This window comes from Vigna umbellata, chromosome 1, assembly GCF_029865625.1.
Source record: "Vigna umbellata cultivar VRB3 chromosome 1, Vumbellata_1.0, whole genome shotgun sequence".
In the NCBI taxonomy this organism is placed as follows: Eukaryota; Viridiplantae; Streptophyta; class Magnoliopsida; order Fabales; family Fabaceae; genus Vigna; species Vigna umbellata.
In genome coordinates, this window is record NC_142165.1 from 82743930 (window position 1) to 82766841 (window position 22912).

The 22912-nt window shown below is 27.6% G+C and overlaps 1 protein-coding gene across 1 annotated transcript; it reads right to left on the reverse strand.

Moving 5' to 3' along the window:
• Window positions 1-9602: 9602 nt before the first annotated feature.
• On the reverse strand, window positions 9603-11430 carry LOC148206611 (dof zinc finger protein DOF5.7-like). The gene has a single exon (XM_088113951.1). It carries the CDS (start codon window positions 10994-10996, stop codon window positions 9896-9898), a length of 1101 nt encoding a protein of 366 aa, XP_087970077.1. The 5' UTR covers window positions 10997-11430; the 3' UTR covers window positions 9603-9895.
• Window positions 11431-22912: the final 11482 nt, after the last annotated feature.

The following is a 22912-nucleotide window of genomic DNA, read 5'->3' on the forward strand; positions in this document are numbered from 1 at the left end:
TTTAATGCATTTTAATTTTAAAATCTAATTTTAATATTAGATTAATTTGTGTCGAGTTAACCGATACTAATAACAATAGCTTTAAAAAAATACAATACTTTTATATATGTTCAACAAATATAAAAAAAAATACAATATGAAGATAAATATGGATGGACAAATGAGTACAAATGAAGGATATGAGGAGATGAAGGAGAAGAGAAAAAAAAGATAGAAGAAAGAGACGTATGTGAATAAAACAATTGAGTGTGGATGAAAGAAATAAATATGAGTGAAGATGAAGAGTGCGGATACGAAAAAAGAAATTTGTGAGTAAAAAAATTGTCATTTTGAAATCTAATAGTTTAAATTAAAATTAATATATAATTCATATTCATTCTCATGAACACACAAATTCATAATATATATATATATATATATATATATATATATATATATATATATATATATATATTAACGTTCGTTTAACGTACTTAACTTAAATAAATATAAATATTGAAAATAAATAAGAGTAACAAGTATGTTTAACATGATCCATAGATATAGAGTTATCCAATAGCACAAGGTTGATATACATAAATAATTATAAAAAATAGATATTTAATGTAGAAAAAATTGATACAATTAGAAAAAAAAAACCAACGGTTAAGTAATTATTAATATAATATTTGTGTTACATGTACACGCAACTCTAAAATCATAATTGCTAATTTATTACCATTGATTTCTAAAGATGGGTTCTAAGTTGCATAGACTTAGTTAACATATTCATCATTAATTTTTAAATTAAATTTTAATTAAATTCGTGTACCGTTAATTGAATTGATTTTAATGCATTTTAATTTTAAAATCTAATTTTAATATTAGATTAATTTGTGTCCAGTTAACCGATACTAATAACAATAACTTTAAAAAAAGTACAATACTTTTATATATGTTCAACAAATATAAAAAAATAAAAAAAATACAATATAGAGATAAATATGGATGGACAAATGAGTACAAATGAAGGATATGAGGAGATGAAGGAGACAAGGAAAAAAAAGATAGAAGAAAGAGATGTGTGTGAATAAAAATATTGAGTGTGGATGAAAGAAATAAATAGGAGTGAAGATGAAGAGTGTGGATACGAAAAAATAAATTTGTGAGTAAAAAAAATGGTCATCTTGAAATCTAGTAGTTTAGATTAAAAATTAATATATAATTCATATTCATTCTCATGAACACACACATTCATAATATATATATATATATATATATATATATATATATATATGAGGTTTGCTAACGCGTGTACGCCTGTTTTTCAGTTGGTACATTTTAGCAATGTGTATCAGATTTTAGTAGACAAAAATACCCTTATATATCATGGATTCTAAGTTTTAAGGTTAAGGGTATTTTAATAATTTTCATTCTCAAAACTTAAAAAAAGAAAAAGAAACCCCCCAAACCCTTACTCACCTCTCTCATTCCTCTCAATCCTTTCTCTTTCATCTCTCTCACTCCAACCTTTTCTCTGTCATCCCTACTGTAGCCCCAATTGAAAAATCAGAAACACTTGCCTTTATACAATTTGCCTTTGTAAAGAGTTGAGTCATTGACATATTTACGTTCAGGCAAAGGTTCATTCAAGATCTCTTCAATTTCACCATCTTCATTAATCTCTCTAATTTCATAATCTGCATATGTTGAATCATCATCTCTAAAAAAAACCCTCCAGGCCAATTACCAATTTTTTCGGATGTCATTATGCTTGTGAAAATTATATAAAATTATATAAGACAAAAATTATAAAAATCAAAACTCATTATAAAGTCATTTTTTGTAAGAAATTGTTTAACAACGAGTGTTTCTGATTTCTTCCAGGCTAATTACCAATTCCTTTGATGTAATTATGCTTTTGAAAATTAGATAAAATTAGATAAGACAAAAATTATAAAATAAAAACTCATTATAAAATCATTTTTGTAAGAAATTGTTTAACCACAAGTATTTCTGATTTTTTCCAGGTCAATTACTAATTCCTTTATGCTTGTGAAAATTGGATAAAATTATATAAGACAAAAATTATAAGATGAAAATTGATTATAAAATCATGTTTTTGTAAGATTGTTTAATCGCAAGTGTTTCTGATTTTTTTCAATTGGGGCTACAGTAGGGATGACAGAGAAAAAGATTGGAGTGAGAAAGATGAAAGAGAAAGGGTTGAGAGGAGGAATGAGAGAGGTGAGTAAGGGTTTCAGGGGTTTCTTTTTTTTTTTTTTTTTGAAAATGAAAATTATTAAAATACCCTTGACCTTAAAACTTAGAATCCATGTATATAAGGATATTTTTGTCTACTAAAACCCGGTACGCATTGCTAAAATGTACCAACTGAAAAACAGGTGTACGCGCGTTAGCAAACCCATATATATATATATATATATATATATATATATATATATATATATATATATATATATATATATATATATATATATATATATATATATATATATATATATATATATTAACGTTTGTTTAACATACGTTAACTTAAATAAATATAAATATTGAAAATAAATAAGAGTAACATGTTTAACATGATCCATATAAATAGAGTTATCTAATAGCACAAGGTTGATATACATAAATCATTATAAAAAGTAGATATTTAGTGTAGAAAAAATTGACACAATTAGAAAAAAAAACCAACGGTTAAGTAATTATTAATATAATATTTGTGTTACATGTACATGCGACTCTAAAATCATAATTGCTAATTTATTAGCATTGATTTCTAAAGATCGGTTCTAAGTTGCATAGACTTAGTTAACATATTCATCATTAATTTTTAAATTAAATTTTAATTAAATTCGTGTACCGTTAATTGAATCGACTTTAATGCATTTTAATTTTAAAATCTAATTTTAATATTGGATTAATTTGTGTCGAGTTAACCGATACTAATAACAATAACTTTAAAAAAAATACAATACTTTTATATATGTTCAACAAATATAAAAAAATAAAAAAAATACAATACGGAGATAAATATGGATGGACAAATGAGTACAAATAAAGGATATGAGGAGATGAAGGAGACAAGAAAAAAAAAGATAGAAGAAAGAGATGTATGTGAATAAAACAATTGAGTGTGGATGAAAGAAATAAATAGGAGTGAAGATGAAGAGTGTGGACACGAAAAAATAAATTTGGGAGTAAAAAAAATTGTCATCTTGAAATCTAGTAGTTTAGATTAAAATTAATATATAATTCATATTCATTCTTAATGAACACACACAAATTCATAATATATATATATATATATATATATATATATATATTAACGTTCGTTTAACGTATGTTAACTTAAATAAATATAAATATTGAAAATAAATAAGAGCAACATGTTTAACATGATCCATAGATATAGAGTTATCTAATAGCACAAGATTGATATACATAAATCATTATAAAAAATAGATATTTTGTGTAGAAAAAATTGACACAATTAGGAAAAAAGAAACCAACGATTAGTAATTATTAATATAATATTTATGTTACATGTACAAGCGACTCTAAAATCATAATTGCTAATTTATTAGTATTGATTTCTAAAGATCGGTTCTAAGTTGCATAGACTTAGTTAACATATTCATCATTAATTTTTAAATTAAATTTTAATTAAATTCGTGTACCGTTAATTGAATCAATTTTAATTTTAAAATATAATTTTAATATTGAATTAATTTGTGTCGAGTTAACCTATACTAATAACAATAACTTAAAAAAAATATCTCGTACAATACTTTTATATATGTTCAACAAATATAAAAAAATAAAAAAAAATACAACTAATGAAGGAGATAAATATGAATGGACAAATGAGTACAAATGATGAATATGACGAGATGAAGGAGACATAAAAAATATATAGATGAAGGAGATGTGTCTGAATAAAATTTTTTAGTGTAGATGAAAGAAATAAATATGAGTGTGAAGATGAAGAGTGTGGATTTGAAAAAAGAGATTTGTGAATAAAAAAATTGTCATCTTAGAAATCTAATAGTTTAGGTTAAAAATTCATATTCATTGTCATGAATGCATACATATTTGTAATATATATATATATATATATATATATATATATATATATATATATATATATATATATATATATATATATTAACGCTTGTTACATTAACTTAAATAAATATAAATATTAAAAATAAAAAAGATGATATGATCTTGAAGAATTTCTTTATAATTTTATTTTTTAAATAAATATATGAATTCGATACAAAATGAGATTTCTTTTTGTAATAATTTTTTGGGATTTTGAGTTATAAGAACTTAATTTTGTTCTTATTAGATAGTCTGAATTAATTAACCACATGACTTATATTTTATATTTTCATCTTTCTTGAGTGTAACGTCAATACCATTTCTCAAACTAAATATAGAAATGATCTCTTCTTAGTTTTCTCATTAGATGATATTGTAGGTACTATAGTACTAAAAATGTCTATTAACTTAATACGAATAACAACACAAATTATTTGTTGATAAATTTATTTCACAAATGAAAAGAAAATTCAAAGAGAATTTTGTGGAGAAAAAAATGAAAAAAAAAAGAAGAAGAACAAAGGTATAAATAAAGATAAAGAAAAAATGTTTGATGAATATTGAAAAAAACATCAAATTTTGATTAAAGAAGATGGAGAAAAAGAAAGAGAAATAAATTAAGGAAAAAAAGTTGAGAGAGAAATAATTAAAGAAAATGAGAAATTTGAGAGGAGTTGTGAGAGAATGAAAAAAAAATGAGTTGAGAAAGAAATTAAAGAAAAGGAGTTAAAAGAGAAAGAAATTGAAGAGATGATATGATCTTTATCACTCTGATACCTCTGAAGCAAATTCATCATCAACTTTCTAAAGTTAAGGAAAGAAGACAAGTATAGACAAAAATAAAATTGGTATAACTTAAAGCATCTACTAAAGCATTTCAAAAGTAACGTACTTTATTTGCTCCATAATACATTTCATGCAAACAATAATCTGTATAACATCATCGACTTTCTGAAGTTATGGATAGAAGACAGGTATAGACAAGAAAAAAATTGGTGTTTATAGGTTATAGGCTACATAAATAAAAAGTATTGTGTTGCTTTAAGAGAATGTCAGAATAATTATAGTACAAATCATGAGTGACGTATGCCATTTATTCAATGAAAAGCTTTCAAAATCAAAAATTAGATTTGATAAAATTTACTTTATAAAGTTTATGGGAAGAAGACATATTTAGACTTTATATGTTATAAAGTTACATTACTTTGAAGAAAACAACACAATCTGAATATAAAATTCATATAATCAAATTAAACAACTATATAATATTTAAATGGTGACATATGTGATCCGCTCAATCATATATTTTCTAACAAAAGGTATGTCATGTAACTAGACTTCCTAAAGTTTATGATAGAAACATTGCTAAATAAAAAATAAAATTGGTTCTCATACATTAGGTCATTTAAATGCATAAATGTGTTATTTTGAGATAACAACACAAAAAAACTGTTCTACATTTTAAAAGCAACACAAGTAAACGCTCCATGACACCTTTTGAGCAAATAATAATTTGTGTAACTTCAACCTTCGAAGTTAAGGAAGGAAAACCATTAGATACAAAATAATTTGCATGTAACACAGATTGTATTTCAAAATAACATATGTAATTTGTCCTACAATACCTTTCCGGCAAAATAAAATAAAATTGTGCATTAACTTTTTTAAATTATAAAAACAAGACAAGTAAAAGTAAGAATAAATTTACTGTTGACATGTTAAGCTACATAAATGAAAAAATATATATTTTTATAAGAGAATAATGAAGAACAAATTATTAGTGACTATCTCATTCATTTGATTATATGTTTTCAAAATAAAAATAAGTTAGGTAACATTTATTTTCTAAAGTTTACGAAAAGAAGACATGATTAGTGTTTGTTTATCACAAATTTTCATTACTTTGAAGTAATAACACACTTAGTATATAGTTCATATATTCAAACAAAACAAAATTAAAATATTTCAAGAGTGACATATGATTTGTTTAATGATTCACACAAAAAGTAAGTTGTGTAACATTTATTTCCTAATATGGCGAAAACATAGATAAATGAAAATAAGTTTGTTCTTCATATATTAGATATCACTTAATGCATAATTGTTTTAGTTAAAAATAATATATATAACTTGTTTCATGATTTCTTTCAGGTAAACAATAATTTGTGTAGAAAGAATAATAAATTTAGTGTTGATATTATATTACATAAATGAAAAAAAAAAGTTATTTTCAGATAATAGTGTAGAACAATTATACGAGATTTCAAGAATGACGTTCATCATTCATGAGTTTCAGTACGAGTAATGGTGTTTAAGATTAAAGACATGGTTAAATAAATAATTTAATTAATAAATATTAACGTATAAGTATGCTGTTCAATAATTAAAAAAAAAGGAGATTATTTTTTTCCATATAAATTATGAAATATGTATACAAATTATCTTATCTAAATATAAATAAAAATAAGTTATGTGCAAATCCTTAATTATTTTAATAAGATAACTATAGACCATTTATAATTTATTGCAAAGCTCATGTTAAACAAATAGGTCTGAATTCTCTTATTGATCATTTTGGTACTTTATTAAAAGATATGATTACTGAAGAAAGAAAGAAAGAAAAACACAAACCAGTTATTTTCTTAGAAAGAGTATTTTGTAAATTAAACTCAAGGTTCATGTGACCGTAAATCAAACCCAAGTTTCGTGGTTGATGGACTATATAATTAGAGGGGTTATATCACAGTAGAAGGAGAAGAGAGAGAAAGAGAAGTGAATGAAAAATGGAAAGAAGCAGGTGGAGAACTGGTCACCAAATGAAATGATGAAGTTGGCGAGATGGTGGAAATTGTCTTGTCGGGTTTCAGTCCCCTTGCTCCAAAATTCAGATCCAGTGGAAGAAGACAAATCCGTGACAGAGACGAAAGCTTTGTGCTCCTTCTTATATTGTGGATGGTGAACGAAAGATAAACAGATATATAGATGGGGTTCTTATCTAAGGAAAGAACAAGAGTGAGATATTTTAGCTGGTTGAGGATGCATGATGATGATGATGTTTTGCATACTGGGGCAAGTTTTATACGTATGTTGATGCTTGTCCTTGATCTTCAACGCATATCTGTAGGCATAGCTTCAACTATGCTTATGTAGAATCTTAATGAAAAACAAGATGAAGTAGAAGAATATAAAATGATTAAGGAAACAAGAATACTGGCAGTGTTTGTTTGTGGTCATACATATGATTGCTTGCAGTTGGGTAGTGGGGGAACTATCAAGTGATCAAAGATGGTGGGACCAAAGTTTCGGTGTAGGAATCATGAGAAGTTGAGAACAGAGAGTTTATCTGGGATGTAGATAAATGCGTGTGTCATGAGTTTCTTGCAGTTTTGTAAGTTGTAAAATGACAGTTTGAGCCACCAGCAGAGTTCAACAAAAAGAAGAGTTTCTATCTGCAACTGTCACGTTAATCACGCGCCTTCATGTCAATGTTTTATAGTTTATCTTTCTTGCCGTGTTCCATGAGTCACTGAATCTTCATATATGGAAACAAACACTTACAGAAGTAATGTATACTTGTGTGGCCACTCCTTCTAAGTTCTTCACACATTCACGCACAAATATTTATGAGACCTGTTGGTTATATACAACAAATTGAATCATCATTTTCACAAAAGACGATAAATTATTATAAAATAAAATATCTGATAAATGATTAATGTGACAGGTAAAAGGGAAAATATTATAAGAAAATACTGGATGTATTATATGTATATTCATTCTAATGTATTATTTGTTACAGCAAATATTTATTAATAGGGAAAAGGGGTTTTTAATCAGAAAGGAAGTGTACGGAGAATTAAGAAATTATAAAAGTAGGAAAAAGAAAAAGTCACCTATGCAGATTCAGAGAGGGAATATATTTGTTCTGATGGAGGCAAAGGGGTTGCAACCAAAGTGACCTTTCCTACTGAATCATGAGGAAAGGGAATGTTGCTATTATATATATATATATATATATATATATATATATATATATATATATATATATATATATATATATATATATTAACTTGTCTAACCATGATGATTGATTAATGCTACTCGTGTTATAGTTGCCTTTTTATTTATTTTAAAATTGGTAAAATGAGGACACAATCTACAAATCATGACGTTAAGAACATACCAAGAATATATCAATAGAGACTAGCCCAAAAGATTAATCAGAAGATGGAAGTTAATCTCTGACCGTGTTTAGAACGGAAAGGAAAGACTCATTTTCTTTATATGTGGAAACATAAATGTATTACATAACTTTGTGAGACAATTTTAACTAAATAAGGTTATAAAACAGTTTGGAAAGTGTTTTATTTGCATGGTGGCACAACATATACGAGATTATATGATATATGAAGGGATAAAAAAACAACGTCAATCTAGTCTTTTAAGCATTAGTGGGGTCTGTTTTTTCCGCTCAAATAGTGAAAGTAAGAAATAAAGATGAGACCGGAAGCAAGGAAAAGCAATTCTTCAATTCCTACTTTGCTTTGCTTTCTCTTTCCCATTCTATGACATGATGCAGAATTGCAATGAGAGTTGATGCTCAGTGGCATTTAGCACGGATTTGAGGGCTCACTCTCCAAAAATCATAAAGCTAATAAACAAAAAAAAAACCTAAGCTTTAGATGCCACATTTTTCTCTCTCTAGCTCATTCAAACGTTGACAGTGTTTCATTAACATACTTTCAAACAACCCTTTTTCAGACACCAAATCACACCACACTGTAACTAATTATTGCAAAAGAACCGAGTAACATAGAAATATAGAGGAAAATTAATGTATGTGTATATTTAGAGAGAGAGAGAGTGCAGGCTACAAACAGGGCCTTGATATTGCAGACTAATTTACTATCGCAAAGGCTATATGCCAGTCACTGCCACAATGTTGTGTTTTATTGTGTATTTTGCATTGATCAGTAACTGAAGGAACCTGAGACTCAGCTCTCTGATAATGGCCACAGTGGTTATGAGTTGGTTCTTTTTTATTAACCAAATACGTGAAAAAACAGAAAATCAAAGGTAGTATCATAGCATTAAAGTTCCCCGATATTAATCAACAACAGTCCAAAAACCCTTCACGTATCCCACAAAAAATATCGAGGGAAACGGTAATCTTATCACCGACCTCCTGAGAAAAATGCTATGTAAAGACAAAACTACAGTTCATCAAATTGATCAATACCAGACTTCAATTTAATTCCTCTAGAAACAATTAATTTTTTTGTGAGCACATTCTCGATTATCAAGAAACAAATTATAATGACAGCTCAATTTCTAAATCTTCTGTTGAAGGTGTACTTGAAGTGTATGTAATAAGCAAGAGAATCGGCCATTGCTTGATAAATGTAGAGACTGTCACGACGCGTATAAATCGGCAAAATTAACGAGCGAGATATATCTAATATTCAATATATTGAGTAAAAACTGAGACATTTATTTTGAACAACAACTATTTCAATTGATATGAGTATATATGAACACATAGTTATGTTCTTACAGTTCTTAAATTTAACTATCCTTTCTGTTACATATATGATATATGATATGATATGATATGATGATTTGAAGGAAACATAAAGAAAACTACCTAATTAAGAAATTAAAACATGCAACTAAGGGATTTTAGACAATTATAGATTTGTCCTATCTACTAATCATAGCTTCTTCCTTCTCCTTTCAAGATTGAAAAAAGGCAGTTCTACCTCCAACTCTAAGTCCTCCTTGGTCAAATCTAGGGCAAAGCGGTGTATGGTTGCTGCTGCAAATCTCCCCAGGCAAGGGAACCAGTCCAGCTGTTGTTGTTGTTTGCATCGTTGCTAATGTGGTTAACATTGGCACCGCCATTGCTTGTTGAAGGAGACACTGAGGGAAAGGAATTCCCAAAGAACCATTCAGTGGATGCTGCAGTAACTGTCTCCCCACATGGACCACCATTTATGGAACTGCCAGCTGGCAAGTTCTCTGGCTTCGAAATCGCAAGGTTCTGAAACGAAACCGGTTGTAGCAGCTTCTGATTCCCAAACCCATTCAGGGCAGCGCTGCTCTCACCTTTCTGGCTGTCCCCACCGAACATCATTGTCGCCATGCGCTGCTGCTGCAGCTTCAGGTGCAAGTCCTGGTTGATGTTGCTCAGCGACTCAATTGAAGAAGCAAGGTTGCTGTGAACGTTCATGGCTTCCATGGTCTGAAGGGTTTGCATTGCACTGTTCAATGGATCAGAGAGTGAGGCCCTTTCTGACCTACGTAGAGCCCAGAGGTCAGGGTTGGGCGGAACGAGACCCAAGAGAGGGTTTGAAACAGCAGCAGGGGGGTCAAGCTGGAAGGCAGACAAAGCAGAAAGAGAACTGGTGGAAGATGATGGAACGTCCCCAAAAGAAGAGAACTGGTTGAACACCCCAGTGGGGGGTGTTGGGAGGTGGTGTTGAGTGTTGAAAGTAGTGAGCCTGGAGGGAAAGGGTATCCCTCCGAGGTTGAAGTCAACGGAAGGAGGAACTGAGAGACCATGAAAATTGAAGTCTTTAGGGTCACAGGAGAGTCTGGAGGAGGAGGAAGAGGAAGCGGAGGAAGAAGGTTTCACCTTTTTGTTCTTCCTGCAACCCCCTCCTATCGGGACGTTGCGCAAGGCACCCCCGTTGGTCCAGTACCTCCTGCAGGTCTTGCAGAAGTGCCTGGGCTGTGTGAGGCTGTAGTTGTTGTAGTAGCAGAACTTGGTGTTTGGTGAGTCACATCTCGGGCACTTCACACCTTGTTCCGGTGGCGGCCTCGTCGTTTTGCGGCCCTCAGTGAGCTCATGGTCTTTCGGTGTTGGTGGCATGCCTTCTGGTGGTACCATTGAAGGAAGAGAGAGAAAAAAGAAGGATAGGTATGCAGGTATATATGTATATATATATGTAGAGAGAGAGAGAAAGAGAAAGAGAGAGAGAGAGAGAGAGAGAGAGAGAGAGAGAGAGAGAAAGAGAGAGCTGTGGGGGGTGGGAAAGGTTAGATGAGCTTGAGTTTCAATTGAATGATTTCATGCAGGGTGGAAGAAGAAGAGGGGCTTGAATGTTGATGGGGGCTTGTGATCCTCATCAAAGAGAGTGATTGAGAATTGGTATGTGAGTGAATGAGGTGGGTGAAGTGGGCTTTTAAAGGTATCAGGAAATGGAGAAAGGCATAGGTTTAGACAAATGTATATGCAAGGGAGGAGACAGATCTCACTGGAAAGAGGATATCGTGTATATTGAGGAGAGAGAAACAGACAAGATTTAGAGAGAGAAAGTAAACGAGAGAAACGTAGGCAGATGATGCAAACTGTTTTGGCAGTGTAAAATTAGATCCACCACTTCTACTATAAACAAAAATTAGCCACAATTTTAGCTGCTCTTCATTTTAATCATATTGGAATTTGTTCAATAATCTCAACATAATACTTACTTCCTCCCACAGTTTTTATATTACCACTTTTTTTCTTTCTTTTCCATACCACTCATTTTCTTTCACTACTCTCCTTCTCTTTTTCTGCTCTTTTAATGGGAAAATTTGCTGTAAAACTATCACTTAACAAACACTAATAATTGTGGTCAACTAAACATTCAAGTCACAAGTAAAACCACAACCTCATAAGCTTAATCAACATGTGTTAGCACCTGTTTTAAGAGCCACAACATTAATTAGGATGTAAGAAAAAATAATTTTACTAATTGAGATTATAACAATACACTTATATCGTGATTTCCAAAGTAATCCTTTAATAAAATATAACATTTATTGATTCTTTTAATCACCATATTAAAGACTTCAATTAACGACACAATTTAATAAATACTTGGAAAAAAAAATTATTCCAGAGCTACCATTTAATAAATACTTGGAAAAAACTATTCCTTTTAATCATTTTTATACGTCAAAGAAATTAAGTCCTATTTCTCAAGGCAACATTCTTTTATGGCTAATGATAAATAGTGTATTCACTTATGATCTGAATACATTTCTATGTTAGTGTAAATATGTTGGTACGAATTGTAATTTTTTATTTTCATAATGACTAATATATAATTTGAACTTGTCATATGATTTTTCTTTTCAATGTAAAAAAACTTTAGATCAAAATTAAACTATTCAAAAGTGGAATAAAATGAAATAAAAAAACGCGTGTTTAGATGGCAGGTAAAAAAAAGCTGTCTGTATAACCCAATCTAATACAACATAATTTCTTTTGTCTTTTTAATAATTATAATTAATGTGTAACTAAATCTAATACAACATGTTTTTACATCTGTTTTTTTATGAATTATAACGTAAAAAACAATCAAAACATGCGTTTTTTAAAAGAAAACAAATACATTATAAGTGATTCCAAGTTCCAAATTATTAAACATATCTTGTTGTATAATTAGTAACTGCAGCTTTCTTTCTCAGGACTCAATTAAAGAAAAAGGAAAAAGAAAAAAACATTTTCATCTCACTCCAAGACATATGTCTAACAACAAACTTTTTGGTCGTCATAGGTGTCCTTACTTTCTCATTTAAGTTACTTATACCTTGATTTTGAACCTTTTTGTTTGAATATAATTGGCAAATTTTGAGCCACATATACTTTTGTGGACCAAAAATATCATTCTTAATCACTTTAAATACTTTTCAAAATTAATTTATCCACCTTAATTATCTATAATTAAAACTTAAAAGCACCTTGAGCAACTCAACCTGTAGCATACATAGGAATAAATTTGAGGCATAAACTGTTAAATTTAAGGAATCAAGCTAAATCTTTGGTAAATAGTCTCAAAACCAATAGTTTATGTTTTTAAGTTTCAGATTTTCTGTTTATTTTTAATTTTCTATTCATTATATTTATTGTTTTTGTATTTTTTATTTTACAAAGAGTGCATACACTTCCTTGTAGTGAGAATTTTCTTTTAATTTTCACCATATTTAATGCATTTATTTATCTAACTTAGTATATTTGTTCTTTTCTAAATTTGTTACTACATGATTCATCTTATTTATTACTTTCTTTGTTTTTCTTTTTCTTCAATCATGTCATTGGTATTTCTCATATTTGGTAAACTTAATGGGGTGTGAAATTAATTTCTTTTGAAAAAAAACTAGAGTGATGGTAATTTATGTTTAATAATACATAGATGAAACATAACCAATTTTCCTATGTTCTCTTTTATAATAAAATTCATAATTATAAAAGAACTACACACTACACACTTGTAATACATTTTTTAGTTCATTTACATGTCCATAAAATAATCTATTTTGAAAGAGATGCACATACAAGGCTTTTTGAAAAATTATTTGATTTGCAAGATGGTGCATGAGCTTGCATATCATAGCAATGTGTAATTTACAATATTGTTAATACAATAATATAAAGAAATTAAAAATGGTTTTATTAAGAAATGATTAATTACAAATACAAATTTTAAGTTTGAAGTGAACAGCATTAAAGGGTAGGAAAGAAGTGAAGGAGTAAAAGGAGCACAACAGTGGGCGCTCTGCACACTGCCAGCACCTTGTCTATTTCTTTCCTTGAAACGTCCCTTTAGAAGTAAAGATTACTTTTTAACTTATTTTGAAGAGTCCAGAAAAAGCTTACACGTGTTATATTTCATACGCTGCTTCATTTCACGGATCGTTAACTCTTTGGTTAATTCTTGTAATTGGTGGTCTCATTTGGGTTGCAGTACATGCTTAGTCACAACTTCAATCCTTTTCTTTCTCACTCAATTCAACACCAATTAAGCAAAGTTTTATAAAGTCGTCTTCTGAAAATAAAGTTTGACTCTGAAAATGAAAGAAAGAAGGTGAAAAGTGAATTTCTTTGGAGTAAAAACAAGAGAAAAAAAAATGAGAGGAAAATTTGTAATAGATTTAACTGTGTCTTAATAATTTTAGTTGTATATTAACGTAGTTAGAAAATAATTTATAAAATAATTTAATGTAAAATGTAAAATTGTGAAAATGTAAAATTGTGAAAATGTAAATTAAAGTTAAAGCTAAATTTAATTATTATATATTACATATAAATTTTAAAATATATGATAAATTCTTTTAAAATTTAATTAATCAATTTTTTCTTATAAAATTAGTTATCAAACCTTAAAATAAGTTATTTTATAAGATATTAAATTTAAATTATTTATTATATCATTATTTTAAAATAAATATTTTATTATATTTATTTAAATATAATTAATTGTTTTCAAATATATAACTTACACACATTTGATTATATATTTTGTGAGAATTAATTACATTTTGTAACATGCAACTTTTGTTTTTGTCTTTCTTTCTTGGCTGTAAAGAAGAAAATGTTTTAAAAAAAATTATTATTAATTTCTGTGTAGATTTGTTTGAAATATGAGCTTGTCATGTTTTTCTTCTTTTCAGAGTTGGATACAATATTATATCACTAAATGTTACGTTTGTATGATACTGGCGAAAAACAGAAATGGAGTTTGTCAAAGTTTGCTTAGATTATCTGATTTGTATGGATTTGAATAGCCAGATATGGAAGATTAATATGTTTTAGGTATTTAAGTAAGGGAAAATAATAAAGGTGAAAATCACGTCAATCTATGTTAAATTATTGGAATAATTTTTCTTTTGAATTGTGTTTTTTTCCCCTTCTAGATAACTAGATCTTAATTTAAAATAATTTATCATCAATTTAAATTATTAGTTAATTAATTGAAAATAATCACCAACATTTTATTTTAACTTAATTTATACAAAACGTATATAAAACTCATATTTTATACATATATTAGACAAGTCTATTAATATACATCATACGAGTATGATTAGATGAATCTTATATATTATACAATAATTAAATGAGTTTACTAATAGACATTAAACGAGTCTAACTATGCACTGATTAGACCAATATAGAAATAAAATGTTAAATAAATTATTTCATACATTGATTGCACGAGTCTAAAAATATCTATTAGGTGATTTTGTTCATATATTAATTAAACAAGTTTTACAATACACATTAGATGAGTTTATGTATATACTTATTAAATGAGTCTAGCAATTATATTAGATAAGTTTGTTTATAAAGATATTATAAAAGTCTATTAATACAAATTAAACAACTTTATCTGTTTTTTGATTTGAGAGCATTTTACAATACACATTAAATAAGTTTGTCCATACACATTATATGAGTATAGCAATACACATTAAGTGAACATGTCCTTATACTGATTAGATGAATCTAGCATTAAATATTAAATGAATTTGTTAATACATTAATTAGACAAGTTTAACGATATACATTAAATTTATATATTAATATACTAATTTGTATTTATAACGAATATACTTTACATATTTTTGCATATTTTATCATTTATATATTTAGAAAATTTACTCACACTCGTTCACATGCTATATCATTTGTAGTTTTACAAAACCAAATCTTCACATTATATATATATATATATATATATATATATATATATATATATATATATATATTAATTATCTAATCTTATAAATAAATTTTCACATGACTCTATCTAAAATTTATAAATTTAAGTACAAATTTAAAAGTATTGCTATTTTATTCCTCATCAACTTCTAAATATCTTTTTAATATAACATATATTTACTAATATAAAAATTACACACAAATAAATATCAAATGTAATCACTGAGTTAGCTAACTTTAGCTATGAAATTCGTAATGAATTTGATTTTTTTCTTTCAAAACTTGAAAATCAGTTTAATTTTTTAAATATTTGAAAAATAATTTAAATTATTAAGTATTTAATTTGAGAAATTAAAGTAATTTTAAAAAAAAATTTAAATGACTAAAAACTAAATTAAAGAAACTAAAATGATTATTTTTTAAAAAAATTTAAGAAACTTAGAAGTTTTTATTTTCAAATTTAAGAAAAAATAATTCTCAAATTTAAAAACTAAAAGCAAATTTGCTCTTAGTATTAAGTATCAAATTCATACTTTAACTATAAACATTATTTTAAATATATTTTTCGTTTTAAACTACTTGTAAAAATTGTATTTTATTTTTAAATTAGATTATGTATATTTTATTCTTGTAAAATATTTTCTATATAAGGAAGAAAAAATGATAGTAAAATATAATATAAGTTTCAAGTATTGATTTTTAAAGATAGTTAAAATAATTTGAATAAAATAGAAGATAGATAAATTTAATTTAGAATTGAAGCATAATTTATAAAAGTAATTAAAAAGTATTAAGAAAAGAGAAAAGAAAAAGATTTGAAAGTGAAGAGGGTGGTTGATGTTTACGTTGTATAGTTGAGTCTGACATAATGGAAGGAAGTACAAATGTGAAGGGTTGTCTTTAACGGTTGTGATGAACCATTAATCTGTCTGTCTTGTTGTAGCTTAGTTGATAGAAGACAGTACCTTTCTGGGAACCAGGGAGGGACAACCATACCATACATACATCCATGTCATAAGAGAAAGAAAAATAAAGATATTTACTTTCAGATCGCCATGCATGCATCAGTGATTCACCTGCCATGTTACATAGTTTCAGTTGCACAATTCTTTAGGACACCTCTGTCACCTACCTATCTCCAAAAGGATCTTATCAGTACATATCATTAAATTAAATGCCTCAATAATATATCAGGGTATGGTGCCACATTTTCTTTTGCAACAACTTTTAAAGAAACAAATCTAATCATTTTTTTTTTATTTTATATTTGATTACGTACAAGTGTATATAAAAGTTATTTTTAATTTATTAATAAACTACCTAGGTTTTCATATCTTTTACTTTAAAGCTAGGTTAAAAAAGAAAAAAAAAAGCTTCACTAAATCATGTTGATTGATATTAGAGATTTTAGTTTTAGGTCTTTAACTCTCGTAACAATAAAATGTTTTTTCTTATTATGTAAAAGTCTTAAAATAATATAACCTGACGTGATCTATACAATGTAGTATAAACCGAAAATACCAAAAAAACAAAACCATAAAAAAACACATTTTTATCCTAATACAAAATCAACAAATAGATTTAACACAGTAAGAAAACAAATAGAAATAAAAACATATTAACCATAAATAAGGACACACATCATAATATTCAAGGAATAAAATCTCTCCAAACCCTCAAAAAAGAAGAATTATAAAATAGAAAACAAGGAGATAGAGGAATCAATAAATAAACAAAAGAAAAGAAAAAAAAGTCAAAATTTATTATAAGATAATAAAGATAATTATTCATTATCTTTTTCCAAAAAACAATTATAATTTCTTGAAAAAAAGTTTAACTCTTAAATATCATTTTTAATACAAAAAATTAACAGACACCTACACTAATTTAATTAAATTTTATTCTTAAACATAAAATTACAAATTAATTTAATAAGTTGTAATTAATTTAATAGAGATATATTAACACTATAATTTTTTTTATGATTTTTTCCTTAAACATAATTTTATAACTAATTTAATAGAGATATATTAATACTGAAAAAAGAATTTGAGACAATTTTTTCTTAAACATAATTTTATAATTAAGTTAATAAGAAAATTTTACGATTTTTTTTAAATCTTTCTTTTTGAAGACTTAAAAGAAATGTTTTACTCGTATGTTATTGAGACAACCATGACTAAATATTTGTAATAGATATAAAAATATATTCATAATAATAAATAATATGATACATTCAACAAATTTTGTTAAAATAAACCACGGTATCAAGAAATAAATTTTAAACTCAATTTAATTCTAAAATTTTACTTGTAAAAAATTTCATTTAAATACATAACATAATTTGATTTTATTTTTAATCTATTAACGTGTAACCATTTATCTTATTCCAAACTTAGAATAAATAATGGAACATATTTATTAACATCTATACTAATAAAATTGGACATCTTTTCCCACATATTTCTCAATTTCTTGTTTTCTCTCTTTTGTTCATTTGTTTCTAATTTATTTTCGGTTTATTTGAACTATACTCACAGAATTGTTTTTCACGAAAAATAGTCAGGACCTAAACCAAAATTTTAGCGACAACGTGAAAGACGTGACAAAATTATTTTAGTTGCATCATCAATTACAAATAGTTACAATCATTACAGTTAAATATAGTTTTTGCAATATAGTTTAATAGTATAATATATTTTATAGAATTTTAAGTTTTGTTCTTTTATATTCTCAGTAATCTCGCAATTTTATAGGCGAATTTTTTTATCTTTTTGAAACTTTCGTAATTAAGAGTTTTTACTCCCATATAAAACTTCGACATATTTTTACAAGTATAAATCCTTTGAACCGATTATGAGACTAAAACCAAAGTTTTATCACCCTTAAACTTCTTGAATGTATAAATACTTTAAAATACAAATATACTTTTATAATTACTCACATTATTACATATTAATGTTTTTTTTCGCACTCATAAATGCACTTAAATGTTAATTTGCGTAAAAATTCATCCTCTTCAAGTAAGGACTCAACGCGATCACTCATACGTAAGAATGGTTTCTCACGTAACATTTATGCCACACATATGTTAGAATTGTATAAATGAAATAAGTAGTTATTATAAAAGAACAAAAACATTTAATTGTGGGTATAAATTAAGTGAAGTTTATTTGAATATAGGTTTTATTGATTTCTGTTCCCTTTCAATTGAAGATGGTTTTCGCGTACATTCAAAATATGATAGTTGAGTGCCAGGTACAAACAATGAAGAGATTACCGTGTGGACCACACAGACAAACAAGCAATAGGATATTTTGACACGTAAAATTATTTTATACTCATTCAGTACTATTTTCTAATATTCTTTCCTTTTATTTTTTTATAAATACAAAAATATTTTTTATAGCTTTTCACCACTGTAAAATATTGTTAAATAAATGTAATATGGGTTAAAGTAAGAAATAATAATAATAATAATAATAAAGAGAGTAGTGTGAAGTTGAGTTGAGAAGAAGCATGAAATGGAAGCACCGACCATAGGTTGTGGGTTTGAAGAAACGTGCAGCGCCGTAGAAAACAGCTATATAGCCAGGTCCAGCCGAGAGAGAGAGGAACACGTGAGAGGGGTGGTTGGATTCCCGTGAGAGCAAACCAAAAAACCATGCCCATACCATACAGAGATTACATAGGAACAAGGTTAACGTTACATTATTTCACGAGCCACACTTTTCATCATCTACTTCTTCAACATATTCATGACATGTCAACTCAACCGGGTTTTAATCCTCCGTTACCACAATAAACTCGGATAAACAAAGTACAACGTTCTAGAACCATATATACTTATATTGCAAATAAAAGACTGTTTAATGAATGAATTTTGAAAGGGTCCACTTATGTTTCCAGAAATAATAGACACGCGTTTCAATCACAATAAAGGGTCAGGATGCAAGAATATTCCTATAAATCCTAAATCCCAGGTTTTGGTATGAATTGTCATGCCTTTCATTCACTGACTTGGGTACTCTCTGGAGTGACAATCTCGCAAAAACATCATCTCATACATTCATCAATTTCACACCTCATTTTGTTTATTCATTGAGGTTGAGGTTTTCAAAACTAGGATAAACCATATATAGCCTGATTGTAAAAACAGAGCAACTATATATAGTAACATAACGAACTAAACATAGAATCAAAATTTTATGAGGTTTCATATTTTGTGTGTACTACTTCATTGCAGTATATAAGCATTTAATATTCAGAAAAAAAAAGTATGGCATTTAATCCAACATACTATAAGCTTATTTCATCAAAGTGTCGCGTAAAAGTTGTTATTTTTACAAAAATGTTATGAAGTTTTGTTTTTTTTTGGTTTTACTTGTGCACTATAGTAGTAAGCATTTAATTAAATAATTGGCATCAGAACTAAACCTATATATTTTATTATCTAACAAACAATCGTTGAAGAAAAGATGGTTACAAATAATATAAATTATGTTGTGACTCATGAAGAAACACATGAAGTCAACAGAGCAAGGAAGAATTCTTTAATCCAAGAATACGAAATGTTTAGGATGAATATTGGTGAGACAATATATGATATGTAAAAGAGGTTCACCCATATTGTAAACCACCTTCTTGCTTTTGGGAAAACATTTGATAAAGAAGAGATAAATATCAAGATTTTAAAGAGTTTGAATAGAAGCTGGCAGCCAAAGGTCACTACAATACTTGAATCAAAAGATTTGACTACAATAAACATGGTCACCCTATTTGGAAAATTGAGAGAATACGAGCTTGAATTTGGGAGATTGAAAGAAGAGGAAGAAGGAGAGCAAAAGCATACAATTGCTCTCAAGACAACAAGCAAAACAGGCTCAAGAAGACATGTTGAAGAAGATGATTCTGAAACCTAAAAATCTGATCTTGAAGTAATGAATTTTATGGTAAAAAAGTTCTCTAAATTCATGAAGTTCAAAAATAATTCTGATTTTGCAGGGAATGCAAGGATCAATAGAAGGAAAGGAAAAGTTGTTGTTGCTCCAACATGCAATGAATGTGGTAAAATTGGACACATCAAGCATGACTGTCCAGTAACAAAAATGAAGTAAAAGCTAGAAGATAAAAGTAGCCAAGACAACATGAATCACAAGAAGATAGTGTTTCAAGTTTCCCATCAAGTGATTCAGAAGAGAGTCTTAAAGAGGAAACAAATATGTGTTTGATGGCGGGTTCAATTTGTTCTGAAAGTAGTGCTAATAGTTTTAAAGATGAATCTATTGAAGACAAGTATTATCAATTACTTGATGTCTTTGAAGAATTACATGGTGAAGTTATGAAAATGCAATACCAACTATATAGGCTTAAAAGTGAGAAGAGGTGCTTACATGATAGAATAGAAAATTTACACAAAAAGAATGAAAGCCTAAAATCTGAATTGGAAAGTTAGAAGAATTCACCTAGACAAACCATAAAAGAGAGTAAGGTGAAAGTTCAAGAATGTACAAACTGTCTAACACAGTTAAAGAGAATCAAATACTTAATGAGCACATTGTCAAAATTCACTTTAGGTAGCTCTAACCTTAAAGCCTTGTTAGGATCACAAAGGAGTGTACTTAATAAGTAAGGTATAGGCTATATAGGTAAAAACAGTAAAATAAATGCTAAAAAGTTCATTGATATTAGCAAACTATCATCTATAGCTTGCTTTTGCTGTAAAAGTATTGGTCATTTGTCAAAGACATGTTATTATAAAAATGTTGAGTTCCTAAGAGTAAATTTTAATTCAATAATTTCATCAATAGAAAAAAAAAAAGACATGTATGAATTAGACATAAGATTAAAAGAACTACAAATTAAACTAATATCAACAAAATAACAAGTGAAAAAAAATTAAGATGAGAAGGAAATAAGGAAGTAAATACAATTAGTACCTAGGCCCAAACAAATAAAATTATTGCTTTAGGCCACAAAAATAGTTTCAATTTTTTTAATATTGAGTGTTTTAAATTACCATAAAAAAGACTTCAATTTTATTAATACTAATTGTTTTAGGTCTTCTAAAAAAAGTCTTATTTTTAAATTTATTTTAAGTTTTGAATAGTGTGTGAATAAAAATCGTAAGAACAATTAAAAATAATAATAATTGAAAAAGACTTGAGATAATAGACTATATTTCTTAAATTCATTTTAATACAAGTGATATGGAGAATTGCCACTTGAATTTTAAGATATCAAGATACGTTTTAAAGAAAGAAAAAAACTCTAAAAAGATTAATACGTTAAAATAACTTTTGAATTTCTATAAACTTGCTTCCCAAACATTTCAAGTCTAACAGAAGGAAATTTCAAATATTAGAATTCAAATTCAAATGTCCTAAATCTATATCAATCCTCACAATTAGCAACGTGTCTTCCATGCCTTGGTCCATTCTTGGTTACAGATGTCATCCTTCCTTCTCTCCCTTTTCTGGAAATTTTTCCAACACTGCATGATTTTTCCTGCAATTTTATATATTCTTTTAAATTTTTTATTATATTCTTGAAATTATAGTTTTAGATTATACAATCTGTATATATCTTAGATTTTAAATTGTAGAATTTTATTTTCTAAATTTTATAATCTATAATACAAATTTATTTTTTAAATTATATAATCGGTAATATAAATCTGGAAGGGAGTCCATAATTTAAATTTTATTTTGAATTATATAATTTATAATATAAATTTACATTTTGAATTATACCATCTATAATACAAATTTAAAAAACAATTCATAATACAAATTACATTATAAATTATATAATTCGTAATCTTAATTTATATCGTGGATGGTATAATTTGTAATCTTAATCTACACTACCAACAATTGTATAATTCATGATATTTCTAACATTGACCAGTGATGCACCAAATAAAACAAAATAAAAAGGAGCTGAAGGAAGAATGAAAGAGATGATGATGAGGTGGAGGCACAGGAAGAAGATGGAGTAGAGAGGTGGAGATGGAGGTGAAAGAAGAAGACGCGGTGAAAGTGGAGGTGGAGGAAAAAGATGGGTGGGGGTGGAAGTGGAAGAAGAATATGAGGGGGAGGTGGAGGTGAAGGAAGAAGATGGGGTGGAGGAAGAAGTAAAAGAAGATGGGTGAGGAAAATTTGGTCTTTTCCTTTTATTTATAGAGATGCAGAAAAAAAAACGGGGTTGCAGGAAGAAATTTCCTTTCTTGAATGGCTAGCATTTGAAGACTTTGCTTGGTTTGAGTATGTCAATTCTATATCTTTAACAAATACAAATAAAATTCAAAATGAC